This window comes from Centropristis striata, chromosome 14, assembly GCF_030273125.1.
Source record: "Centropristis striata isolate RG_2023a ecotype Rhode Island chromosome 14, C.striata_1.0, whole genome shotgun sequence".
NCBI lineage: Eukaryota > Metazoa > Chordata > Actinopteri > Perciformes > Serranidae > Centropristis > Centropristis striata.
The window spans coordinates 27,829,685-27,842,989 of record NC_081530.1 but is presented as its reverse complement, the minus strand read 5'-3'; the positions used below and the strand labels follow the sequence as shown (position 1 = coordinate 27,842,989).

General features: G+C 37.3%; 1 protein-coding gene across 6 annotated transcripts in view; it reads left to right on the top strand.

Moving 5' to 3' along the window:
• The window catches only part of LOC131984776 (uncharacterized), a 46,644-nt gene that overhangs the window by 22,285 nt on the left and 11,054 nt on the right, over nt 1–13,305 (top strand). For all 6 annotated transcript variants that reach the window (XM_059349725.1, XM_059349724.1, XM_059349726.1 and 3 more), the window contains 9 exons: nt 3,870–3,989; nt 5,449–5,512; nt 5,712–5,756; nt 5,854–5,910; nt 5,998–6,134; nt 11,752–11,853; nt 11,953–12,001; nt 12,085–12,156; nt 12,457–12,990. In XM_059349725.1, the coding sequence (XP_059205708.1) occupies nt 3,870–3,989; nt 5,449–5,512; nt 5,712–5,756; nt 5,854–5,910; nt 5,998–6,134; nt 11,752–11,853; nt 11,953–12,001; nt 12,085–12,156; nt 12,457–12,990 (1,180 nt within the window). The remainder of the gene's footprint in view (nt 1–3,869; nt 3,990–5,448; nt 5,513–5,711; nt 5,757–5,853; nt 5,911–5,997; nt 6,135–11,751; nt 11,854–11,952; nt 12,002–12,084; nt 12,157–12,456; nt 12,991–13,305) is intronic.

Sequence of the window (13,305 nt, the reverse complement as noted above, 5' to 3'; positions counted from 1 at the left end):
ACGTCTGAGTTCTCAGTTTAGTAGTAGTAGTAGTAGTAGTAGTAGTAGTCCATTTATTGTCATTGATCAAGTAACAAGTACCATTACAACGAAATTGGCCATCATCCTATCCAAACGTATACAACACACACAAACAATCAATATGACGAAGGTAAACAGGACAGGACGACAGGGTGAGAAGAGAGAGAAATACAGCACACGTGAGGAGAGGAAAGGAGGAAAAAAGCATGAAAAAAACCTCAGCACATGAGCATAATAATACATTTTCACAACAACATGAACAGGCTTTTGACATGCCACATGGGAAGGGGGGAACCAGTTTAACTTTATTACAAGAAATGTGCAGTTACAGAGTTTCTGGGTTCAATCTACATTTCCCTGACAACACATAGGCTGGTCAGTTCCTGAAGGCTGGACCTCGCTTATTTTCCCTAAACCCGTTTTATAGCCAAACACAAGTTTTCTAAGAATGTAGGTTGATCTTATGCAGACAATGCCTCCTTTAGATCCGCTGATTTGTTACATTACATGTCATGTAATGGCATTTCATGTCATTTGTCAGTTTATTCAATACGTGTACACGGGTCATGTTGCTAAGCAGAGCTGTCTTGTATCTCTCTGCTCAGCACATCATGTCCCGTGACCTTGGCCTGCAATAAACTGTCAAATCACCAACTCCTGTCTTGAAATGAACCACCTGCAGAGATAAAACTGGAGACAGATTCTGCAACGGACACATCCATATAAAATACATGTTTTTGTAATAATAGAATCTTACTCTAAATAGGGCAGAGGAAGTTTGGAGAAGTAAATGGAGGGAAGAAGATGGAGTAAATGTTTTTAGTTTAACCACAGTTTAACAAATCATTTTAATATCAGCACGTGAGCATTGTAGCAAAGCAGCTTGCATGATTAATCTATCAATGCACAGAGAGAGCGAGTACACACACAGACACATGTACAGAGAGAACATTTACACACACACCGTCACACAGGCAGACAGAGACGTAAACCGACAGACACACATGATTATTCTAACACTACATTTCACTCCCTCCTGTTCTGAAGCCTCATCAGTAAGGAAATTATTAAAAGATCCCCTTGTGGCCTTAAGTTACAAAAAACAGCACACAAACTTTCAGGCATGAATTCAAATGGTATTTTCAACAATGGCTGGGCAGGACATGATTTTCTGGCACAGACCCTCTGGGAACAACACAAACACTCTCTCCACATATGCACTTTCCAATCCCTTCTAAATACTCTTTTCAGGTTGCAGTGTAATATATTTTCAAAAGGCACTTATTTTATTGATAAAGGAGAATGAGTAAACAAGTTACAGCAGCACTACAGGATCTTACAGAAAAGGAACCAGAGTAACAAGGACTCACAAACGAGATTGAGCTTCACTCCGTGTTCGTTTATTTGCATCAGAAAAATCACCACTGAAGTCATGATATTGTATGTTTCCATTATGTAGAATTTAATGTATTTATGCTACACACATGGTTGCCTGAGCCCGGACCCTGGGAGTAAACGATCTGAGAGAGAGAGGGAGAGTGTCTGTGGCTCGTCTACCAAATCTTTAAAGTCTTATCGCATCACCTGTTCTCTCAGCCACAGTGTCCATTGCCCCCTCCTGCCCCAGCATCCTGTTTCTCAATGCAAGCTGCTGTTGTGTAATTCCTTGGTCCTTGCTCAACCTACATGTTCAGCATGTTAGCTTACATGCTGACATCTCTGAGGCAGAACTGTGGTATGTGGCTGTTTTATTTCTGCTAGCACTCTTGAACATATATGGTGAGGACGTAGACCAGGTGTAACTACACAAACGCATACCACCTGGTTCCCATTCTGTAATTTCCCAGCTTGGGATAAATAAAGTACATCTATCTATCTATCTATCTATCATCTATGGACAATGTTTAACTGCCAGCTGCTGCTCACTCACACACACACACACACACACACACACACACACACACACACACTACCTTGGCACAAGTGTATTTAACCCTTTATCAGGCAAAGAACTATATTTGGTAACTTCAGGTAATATTTTGAGAAAAAAGTAGCAAATTTACTAGATTGAAGTGGCAAATCTACAAGAAAAAAAGTTGCAGATTTAAGAGATTTAAAGTGGAAAATCTGCGCTAAAAAAGTCGCAGATTTACGAGAAAAAAGCTACTTTTTTCTCCCAGATTCACCACTTTAAATCTCATAAATATACACATTTTTTCTTGTAGATTTGCCACTTTAATCTGGTAAACTTTTTTCTCAAAATATTTTCGGATGTTTTTTTTTTTTTAATACATTCTGGCAGTTGTGAGTGTAGATTGCAGGGACATAACCAGAGGCCAGACAGAGGCCAGAGGTCTGAAAAAGGTCACATGCAGAAACATGTTAGATCAACTGCCACATGCAAAGACCTGCAGATATTAGAAGATACAGAAATAAATAGAACAAGAAGAGTGGGGGGAGAAACCACAAGAGCTTGCACAAGCGCTAGCAAAACGGGAAGAGCGAGCGAGCTGCTGAAAAAACGTGTGATAAAGCTGCAATAACTGTGATGAACAAGTTATGTGAGGACAAGCTAAACGTAGGGCGTATCCGTCAGCGGAGCTCTGTATAAGAAATCACTCCGTAGTTAGATAGTCAGATCTCTCTGGGTGTTGTGTTGAACAGATGTATTCTATGCAATCTCTGTAAGAGTGATCTCCGCACTTTGCAAACTGCGCAATAAAGCCTGAATAGAGCATTATACCAACAAACTGACCGTCTTCCCTGGTGTCTTTCCTCGCTGCATCAAACAACTCGGCGGAGAGGTCTGACCGACCGGCGGTCAGACCCAACACAGTATGTAATATCCTCCAATATTCTCTAGGGTTGAAATTTGAAATTTGCAAGTATTTCAATGAGTGCCCTATTAAGGGTTATGATGCTGTGTTGTGCTGTACTTTTATCCACTTCTGAATGCAAGAATGGATCAAGCGCTGTTGCATTAAAGAAGTGTCTTGATCTCCCCTCTCTGACTCCTCATTTATTCTTCAACCTACCACAAATTGCATCCTATCAAAAGCTGTCACCTAATCTATCTTAAATACACAATAATTCCATAAAGTAAGTGCTCACGTGCCCCCTGGGTGGTCTCACGTCATTTCAAGATGGTAGGTCATTATTGTATTTTATTGCTGAAACATCACATTGATGGCAGTATCCAGTATTTGCGTGACAAGAAATGTGTACCACAATTTTGCCAACTTTCCGAGTTGTTCTGACTTGAGGGGGTGTTAATGTGAATCAAAAAGTAAAAGAAATGATTTGTGTGTTTTGGATCCTCTCCAAAATTTAGTAGGTTTGTTAGATAAAATTGAAAATTCTCTTTAAGAATTCACTCAAGACACTTTAGTCAGTCTAAATGATCACTTTAATACAAATGCATTTGGGTTCACATCGCACAGAGTACAAGCAAATGAACAACTCTGTTTAGGTGAGTTTCCCTTTTATACTCTGAGTCATGGTTCAGAGGTCAGAGGCTGGTTTACAATATGTCACATAGCTGTCAGGAACACAGTGACTTGTTGGTCTAGCATCTAATCAGGTGAAAAGGTCATAACAAGCAATTCTCTTAACAAGCAGAGTAACTTGTAAGTACAGTTTTTCTCCACCAAGTTCTTCCTTGGCCCATGCAACACCTTTTGAACAAGTTTCATGAAATTCTGTGCTGTAGTTCTTATCCTGGTGAAAAAAAGAAGACAAACAAATGCTCCTTGCCAGTACTAATGAGTCCTGCAGCACCCAGACACACACTGATGTACAGCAGACTACCTTTTGGTTTATAGTAACCACCTTTTATCTTTAAATCCTAGCTGTACCAGAATCCTTGGCGGCTGCCTTTTGGATGGGTAAATGATTTGAATGTGGAAGCCTTGAGGTCGGAGGCATGGGAAGAGGAGAAGGCAAGAGGACCCGATCAGATGTTGCTGAAGGTAAAATGCCAGAGAACTTAAACCTTTTTGTAGTGTAGTGGCAAATTTTCCTAGACTTCTGGGTCAAATTAGTCTGAGATATTGTCTCAACAGCTAACAAAAATCCACTTCTTTTGGATGTCCAAAAGGTCCCCACAGGATACTCAAACTTTGCAACAGAACTTTGCTGTAGCCAGTTATTTATTATTTTTACTTTACTTTTTATTGTGTTTTTCATTTTTATAAGCACAAAGCACAAAACAAAGAACTCCCACCCCAAACTAACAGTGAGCGACGCGCTACATAAAATAAGTAAATAAAAAGACAACGGGAGACAGGTAAATAAAGAGCACACACATAAAAGAAATGATAGGGCAGACAGTCCTCATCTTCCAGGGACAGACAGTTATTTTTTCAAGAGTTTTATCAGTGTTCTAACCAGACAGCAACACAAAACAAAACCCTTGTTGTGTCTATTAGTCTTGATTTGTCTCAAGCTTACCTGGTGCCATGATGCACTGAAGACACACACACACACACACACACACACACACACACACGCACACACACACACACACACACACACACACACACACACACCTTAAAGAGGCTACAATGTAGAACATGCCCTGTACTTAGTTTTCTCACACATTCTCTCCAACACTAGCAGGTTGATTTATCTTCAATATATGATTAATACTTATATAACTGATATGTTTTTTCAGCTAAGAAAGTAAAAAAAAAAGATTAGCTTCATTTTGGGCATGTGTGCGCTGCCTAGGAACCAATTGTTACAATTGCTGGTTTAGGAACGGACCAGTTTGCTCTAACTTAGACAAACCACTTTGACCGATAATAAACTATAAAAATGATGCTCTAAAACTGAGGTAATCACAAGGCCAACTAACCTAGGTACAGTGTAGGTGTTTCCTTGATACATTTGGTCTAGTATAAGGCTGCATAGACAATACGCCATCACCAAAATGTATGGAGTGTGCCTAATTTCTGGCCCACATCCGGCTACACACTCCTGTCTCTCTGTGCTGGTGGTTGCTAATTTACTACAACATGAGGAATGCAGTGTAGGTCGCTAGCCTCAATTTGGCCTGGGGCCGTTGAAAGGTGAATGTGCCAAGAGTGGTAGTTTATGACCTAACGTGTTTGTGTGTGTGTGTGTGTGTGTGTGTGTGTGTGTGTGAGTGTGTGAGTTCGTGCTTGCGTGTGGTTCTTCAGAAATTGCTACGACACCCTCTTAGGCTAAACTTTAATCACTGCAAAGGCATGGATGTTATATGAATTTCTCTCACAGATTTACAGTATTAAAGTTTTTTATTAGCATACAAAGTAAGATTTTGTCTAAAAGTCAATATCTAACAACAGTAAAGCTAGTTAATGCAATATGGTAAAGTTAGTTTTCCTGAATAATCATCTGTAGACTTCATCATTTTCTTGCGCTAATTAAGAATTTCTTCCTTCTCAGATACTTGATATCCCATTTCAGGTGTTTCAGGACCTCATCCCAAATTCCAGTGATTACCCAGAAGGTAGGAATTAGAGTTGCATCAACTTCCTCAGAGATCACTTTGACTATGAAGTCAAAATAGTGACCCCTGCTCTGTGAGAATATTTGAAGTGGCATTGTGATGCTTGCCCCCAAGCAAACTTGCACAAAATTGATATTCAAAAATGACATAAATCAGTTTGAAATAGTTCTGTTGTCTAATTCTTGATTTTTGTCCGCAGTGTTGAAGAGACTTGGGAAGTACCACACGATCTTAAAGCGTGATGGTTGGTAATCAAATCATTTCTTTGCCTTAAATACCATGACTGGAATCGCTCACTTCAATCTGACGCGTGCATCTTGGTCTGTTTTATGTCTGTGCAGTTCCACAGTGTGAAACAAACACCAAACTCCAGCAAAATGAGCGATTTCCTCTGCTGGGTGAGTACCGCTGGAGAGAAAAGGTCTTACTGGAAATCAGAAGTGCTGTCTGGCTATTATTTCATTTTCTTTACCTCATCATTGCAGGTCCAGGGTTCCTGGTCATGCACGATTTGCACATGTCCACAGAGATGGGATGCCTGTGTTCACTCTGTAAGAGGAGGTTGTCCAAAGATGAAAGTCACGCTCATTTGTTCAGTTGGGAACATGTTGGTGAATTTCTAGTGAGTATTTTTACGAACATTTCTTACTGCATTTTAATGGTGACACAACAGAGTAGAAGGACAACTATATAAGATCATACCACATTATTAGTATTGTTATTGTTATTATTATTGTTATTATTATATGCTTCTGAATATTTCATACATGCCAAAGATTAGATGAATAAATGGTCAGCTTTTCAACCCTTTAATATTTATCATACACTCTATAGACATGGGACAAATTAGCAGCAGGCTCACCAGTAGTTACAACAAAAATTATGGCATTTGCATTTGATTAAAAAACACTCAAGTATTAATGACAGGGATGCACCTTGTTGAAGATAAATCAATATTTCCCACTCCAATTTTTTTTTTTTAATTTGAGTGTTTTAATTAATTCCTTCTGGTTTTCTAAAAAAAGGAAATATTAGCAGAAACAATGTAGATATTTGATAGAAATCTAGAGCGAAGATCTTATATTTGTCTTTTTAGGAAAATTATTTTAAAACACTGACTGGAGAGAAAAACAAGAAGAATGGCTCTGCTCTGGCAACTTGTGCTAAATATGAAAGTTAAATTAATAACTTTTTCCCCCATTAAGCAATGGTAAACTATGGTGGGCTGAAGAAATGAAGAACTCTTGTTACTCTAGTAAAAGATTATCTAGGACTATCAACAGCACCCCTTTCTCTGTTTGAGGAAAGAAAACATTCACTGTTGAGTAAGTGGCTGGAGGGGTATGTGCTCAGTGGATGTTTATGGGGAGATAACAGGACAACAATTAATGCCACATAGTGGTTGACATCAACTGAAAGCTGTGAACCTGAGGATTCATTTGAGATGCAGCTTAGCACTGTGTGTCAAGTTGTTCTGTTCAAAAATATGTCGTAAAAATGACTAAATGAATGAATTATTGTAACCTATTAAGGTGTATAATGGTTGATAACATTAATATGTTCCCCTTTGAAGTCAATTTCCATGTTCAACTAGGTCCCATAAGTTGTTGCAGCAATTTTGGGGTTGATACCATTTACACATATTTGGTGCTGAATTATGCAATTTTACTCATGGAGAGTACGAAAAAATGGTTAAAAAGTTCTCCAGAATATTACAACAATATGCCAAGATCTTTGGAACAACATAGAAGAATCCATGCTGTGATTTGGGTTCAAAAACTTTGGTCATTTTCTGTATTTTGAGCGATCGGATGAGGAGCATTTCTGTCCTTCAACCTGCTGAGAAACCCTCTTATTGTCAATATACCTAGGAAAGCTGCAGGAAAGGAATGCTTTTGTCTCTAGTTTGTGGTTTTAAAGTTTCATGAGGCTGTGATTATCCTCGAGTTCAAAGCAGCTCATTTTAAACCGTGAGGTCGAGACTCAAGAAATGGCCTCAGTGCAATGAATTGGCTAACTAACATCACCTCAAATGAAGACTGATTGAATTCACAAGGGTCTCAGCTTTCCACTGATACCCAGTTTATGTCTTTCAAAGCCTGTTTAGGGACCTCAGTTTGCACAAATATTAAAACACAGTAGGCGGAAATAGCACATTTGTACTACATGAGAAAAAAAAGATATGTTTCTTTTCTTAAATTGCATGTTATCCGCATAAATTATCCATGTATGTAAAGAGGAGACTTGTGAGGACCCAGAGAGACTTTTTTCACTGAGAAAGCATTACGTCAGAGTTCACATGACAGCTTTTGAAATCACCATGAAACATCAAAGAATAGTCTAACTTTGCAATGTTATTATGACTAACTTCCCGACACGATATCCAGACACACATGTTGCCTATAGATTCCTTAGATCAGTGGTTCCCAAACTGGGGGGTGTGACCCCTAGGGGGGGCCAGGGTTACAAAAGGGGGAGGGGCGTGGCAAGGCTAAATTGGAATAATTTCATTGTTCTCCAATGCTGCACTGTAAAAAAATAATCAGTTTCATTTACGGTAAAATACTGGCAGCTGTGGTTGCCAGAACTTCACCGTAAAAATTACAGTGAGTGGGTTTTCTATTCTAAATTTAAATGTAAATATCAGCAAAAACTGTCATTTAGACTGAATAATCTCATTATTTTTAGGGTAATTGTGTCATTCATTCACACATAATGGTATTTCTCCATAAATTTTGCATGAAAATGTTATATTTTTACAGCTGTGTTTCTTCCAGTTTATGACAGAAAAAAAGTAAAAGTTTTGTGTTATGCTTTGATTTACGGTAATTAAAAGTGTCTACTACGGTGATATATCATTTTTAATTTTACGCCCCATTTCTGATGTATTTGACAGTGTTTTACTGTTATTTCTACAAACATTTTTTACAGTGTGGTAAAAGCTAAATCAGATCATGACTCTGCTCGAAATTTTACAAATACAAAAAACAAGGATGAAAAAATATGACAAGACCATTCTTGCTTGTTGTGTGGAGGCCGCCGGGGGGGCTTGAAAGTATTTTTTTTAGATAGAAAAGGGGGGCCCAGTAGAAAAACTTTGGGAACCAATGCCTTGGATCTTCTAGTTTCATATGATACCACACTGTAAAAAAAAAAGATAAACAATAGCTACTCAATAAAATTGAGGCAACAGATTGCACGCAATATTATTAATTAAATCTAACTAGGTTACAAGTTGAGTTAATAACAACTTAACAGGAAGTGCCTGTCAATTAAAAACGGACTAATTCTATTGTGTTGGATTCATTCAAAATTCTCTTGATTTAGAATTACATACACATAAACATTATATATTTAATGTGATCAAAATAAGTAGTTACTTAAACAACTGCCTCAGAATCAAGGACGCTTTTATATTTAATACATTTTATCAAATATATTAAGTAAAATGAAATGACTAGAGAATAATTCCTATAAGTGAAAGATAAATATTCCTAAAAGTGAGACCGCTACGGCCTCCGGAAACGGCGAAAGTACCGATCCCGGTAGGGCAGTAGTGCTTTACTTGTATCCAGTGGTCTTTTGAATTTTAGCATCTATCGCTTTGTAATGTTATGATATGAATTGTAGATTCTTATGCTATAACTTTATATACATTTTGACCTTCTAGCGCTATATAACGTTATGATATGATGTTTAGTTAGCTAACATTGGCCTTAAATTGTGATGTGTCGTTACTGTTTGATATGAGGCTGTTGCCAGAAGAGGACAAGTGAAGGTAAAAAAAAAAAAAAAAAAAAAAAAGATTAAACATGTCAACATAGACGACAGTTGCGCTGACGTTAGCTCCGTTGTTTCAGTTGGTCGATATGTTTTGTTTGTTTTGTGTGTGAAAGTCACGATCTGAAGGGTGTGATGACGCTTTGTGTTGTAACTTCACGGAGACAAAAGTCGATTATGTCAGACAAGTAATAGAAAATACAAATAGAATAGAACAGAAATATAACGAACTTTTCTTTTTGCTATATGGTTACTACTTATTTTATTATTATTATTATTATTATTATTATTAATAATAGTAATAATGATATTAATTATTATTATTATTATTATTATTATTATTAATAAATAATAATGCATTATATTTAAAGCCCCTTTCAAAACACCCAAGGACGCTATAAAACAAAACATTAATAAACAACAGACAGTATTAAGATGGTGAGTGAGTGACTAGGTGGCATATTTTAAATATTTTTTGTTCATTGGGAACATTGTAATGTTGTTGTTATAAGGCTATGGAGAGAGCAGACACGTCTTGATAATAACCAAAATCATTATCAAGAAAAACATGGAAATTGTCTAGATATCAGCTCTTAAATTAAACTCTTATGAGCAATTTTTTTTGTTATCATTATATTTGTCCTGTAGTATCTGATCAGATTACTATTTTTGTATATTGGGATTAAGATTGCTTTTTTTATGTCATAGTGTGAGAAACCAAATGTGGGTTTCTGTCCTTTGTGGAGAGGGGCGTCTTCCAGGATGTCCAGAACAATGGAACAAGCCAATTACCAGGGTGGTGTAAAATAGAAGTAAGGGAGTGTAAGGACAGGAAGCCGTTAAATAGAAGACGTTTGGAATGTAAAGGATAAAAATTAAAAATAAATTGGGTCAAAAAGGTTAACAGCTTACACGTTCACGAGAGCGCGCTCCATAAGTGGGCTGGCATATGGGCATTTTAAAAGGACCGGCAGAAAAGGAGAGAGACCCTAGGCTTGATCAGGATGGACCCCTTCGTTAACAGCCTTTGATATTGGACGAATAAGTGTATAGTGTATTTGATATCTGAAAATTAAGAAAACTAAAAGGAATTTTTAACTTTATCTTTAATTAATTTTTCTCACTCAGAGAGGTAGTAAATTTATACTACAGTCCAAACAAATGTACCTTTAGTTGTACCAAGCATTAAATGAACAAGAAATTGAAGAAAACAAGGGTGGTCTAATCATGTTTTCTATGACAGTAGGTTAGTGAATATAGATTGTGGCTGTTAAAACTACACTTTTACTACAACTTACAGTTATTCATTATATTCATATCATGGTTGTCCACAATGAATGTCAAACAATAAGATATGCAAGTATAGAATAGATGAGATAACAAAAAAGGCAGCATTTTCAAAAATAGAAATATAAACTATACATGCATAAATCTATAGCAAAGTAGTGTGCAACTGTGCAAAATGAAGACCAAAAAAAGATACAAACTTTTACAGATCCAGTCATTTATTTGTGGAAAACAACAAATAAAAATAGCATTGGTCATATACATTCTGCATATACATATCTACCATGAAAAAAAAAAAGATGCTTCAAATCATATTTCTGTTTTCCTTCATGGGTTAGTCTTATTAAAGTAGACTATAAAAGGTTACTGATGCAATACTTTATATTTTTGGCTACTTTTTCCCCAAATGGTAATACATTTCCATATGACAATTTATCACTTACAATGCTAGGTATTGTTGTGGTAAAATTTGTAATAGTGAAAGACTTTGATGTTAAGACAATAATGCAATTATGTAAACCATTTATGACTAATCTGACCATTTGACTACAGTAAGCCTATGTTAAAATACAGAAGAAGGCATGGGAGTAATTATACTCATTTTGTTGTGTGCGCTAATGCTGCGTTCGATTGCACTCGGAACTCGGAAAGATCCGAGTTGGAAATTCCGACTTCCGAGGTAAATGCGTTTCATTGCTCAACCTCGGAAAACATGGCCGGCCACAGCAAATTGATGTTTGTTTGGATGTTTATTGTGTGTAATTGTGTTATTGATGTGATTACACCTTATAGACTAATGTAGTTTAAATATGGGAAAAACTATAATATTTTTTACACTTTTACTGTGCTTTTTGGTCCCTACTACTCTCACACAAACTCTTTAATTAACAGAGTGGGAGTGCAAACACCACTACAAAGTAATCCTACACTTTTAGTAAAACAAATTATAAATTAAACGACACATAACAGACTAAATGTTGAAGATAAAATGACTGTTTAGCTCTCACGATGTGTGGCCCCATTTTGCTGTGACGTCTTTTACATATTTCCGAGCTAGCTTTGGGACATTGAAATCACACAAATAAGTACAATCATTTTCCAAAATGAATGTCTGTGGTATATAAGGTATTTTATAGATTTTGCATATTTGTGCTTTGTCTCTCTTTGTGTAGAACCGTTTCCACCCAGGCTCGGTGCAGCCAAACACTAAGGCAGAGACCCTTTTGGATTTGGCAAAACAGGCAGCACGCCTTCAACCCAAATTAGACATACAGGTAAATGAAACCAGAAACCAAGCTTCTGTACCATTTTCTTGTAGCATCTCCTTTAGCCGTGTATTAATGCTTTTGTCTCCATATTTTCTGCCTCCAAAGGTAATAAAGTTGAAAAAACCCATTTGGGAGCCATGCAGCTACGACAGAGGTGAGTATTTCTATTGCAGTGAATGTTTCACATTTGAATTTGTGGCTGAATGTTTTTTATTTGTGCTTAATTATTTGTTTCAGCAAAAAGCATCCTGCTTTCTGCGAAGAAGAAGAAAAGTCTTGCACCTGAAATAATGTCTAAAGAGAAGTTGTGTAAGTCAAGTCAAATATATTAGCTGAACCTTTTTGAGGTTTTATGTGCAGCATGATCCTAATACTGCTATGTCAGCATTCACTTTTTGACCGGTTAAGAAAATGATCATGAGATAAGGGTGGTATTTTAGCTTCCTGCAAATCTGCTATTTCTAATCTCTTCACCTCATCCACAGTTTTCTTTATTTTGACATCCAATTTGTTAGTTTTGCATTATTGCTTATTGAGAGAATACTCCAACATTGTTGACAATTATAAGCAAATGCATTTTTTTTTTTTAACGTCAAGTATGTTTCCCAGTCCCCAGACGCTCTCTGACAGTCCAGGACCATGTGAGAGACCCCAGACAGGCAAGTGGCAGGCTGATGAAGGAGGGGTGTGAAAAAACAACGAGTCAAAAATCTGACCATGGTGAGACTGCCCTGAAAAGAGAAGAAGTTGGTGCTGGAATCACCAATGAACACAGTGTCGGACGTAGAGAAAAGGGAGACAACGCTGAGACTGGAAAAGAATCTGAGAAGAGAACTAGATCAGAGGAGGTAAAGACAGAAGAGCCTATAGAGAGAGACGCAAGTAGTGAGACCATAGAAAGCTGCAAGGTCAGGGAGAAAAATGATTTGACAGGTAGCCCAGCCCTGCCACAGCTCACACAGAAGAGGAAACGCTCTCAGGAGGACACCTGTCCCGTTGAGGGCACAAAGCAAGAAATGGACCCCAAAAGGCAGCGTCTCTCTTCCAAAGGAGACACATCTTGTGAAGAATCCCAAAACTTGCCGAGTAGTGGACATAAGGGAGAAAGTGGCAAATCAAATCATGAGGCTGCACAGGACAAAGGTATGTAAAAGCCATATTCAACTTTGTGGAGGATTTTTCTCTGTGTTTCTATTAAATTGGTAGATTGGTACAGTATGTTATAATGTAGACCACCAACAAGAAGATCACTTGCGGCAGTATGTTAAGAGGAAGAGCAGAATAGTACTCTTTTCCACATGTTCATGTCCTCAAGAAGAAAAAAAGACATCACCATTTCTCTATTTTTAAATCCATTGTCTTCTTAAAATGGCTCATTTTAAGGCCAAACATAAAAAGTTTCCAATTTGGTGGTGATGATGGTACCTGAGTTTTATTAATAATCTTGTCAAAAAAAGA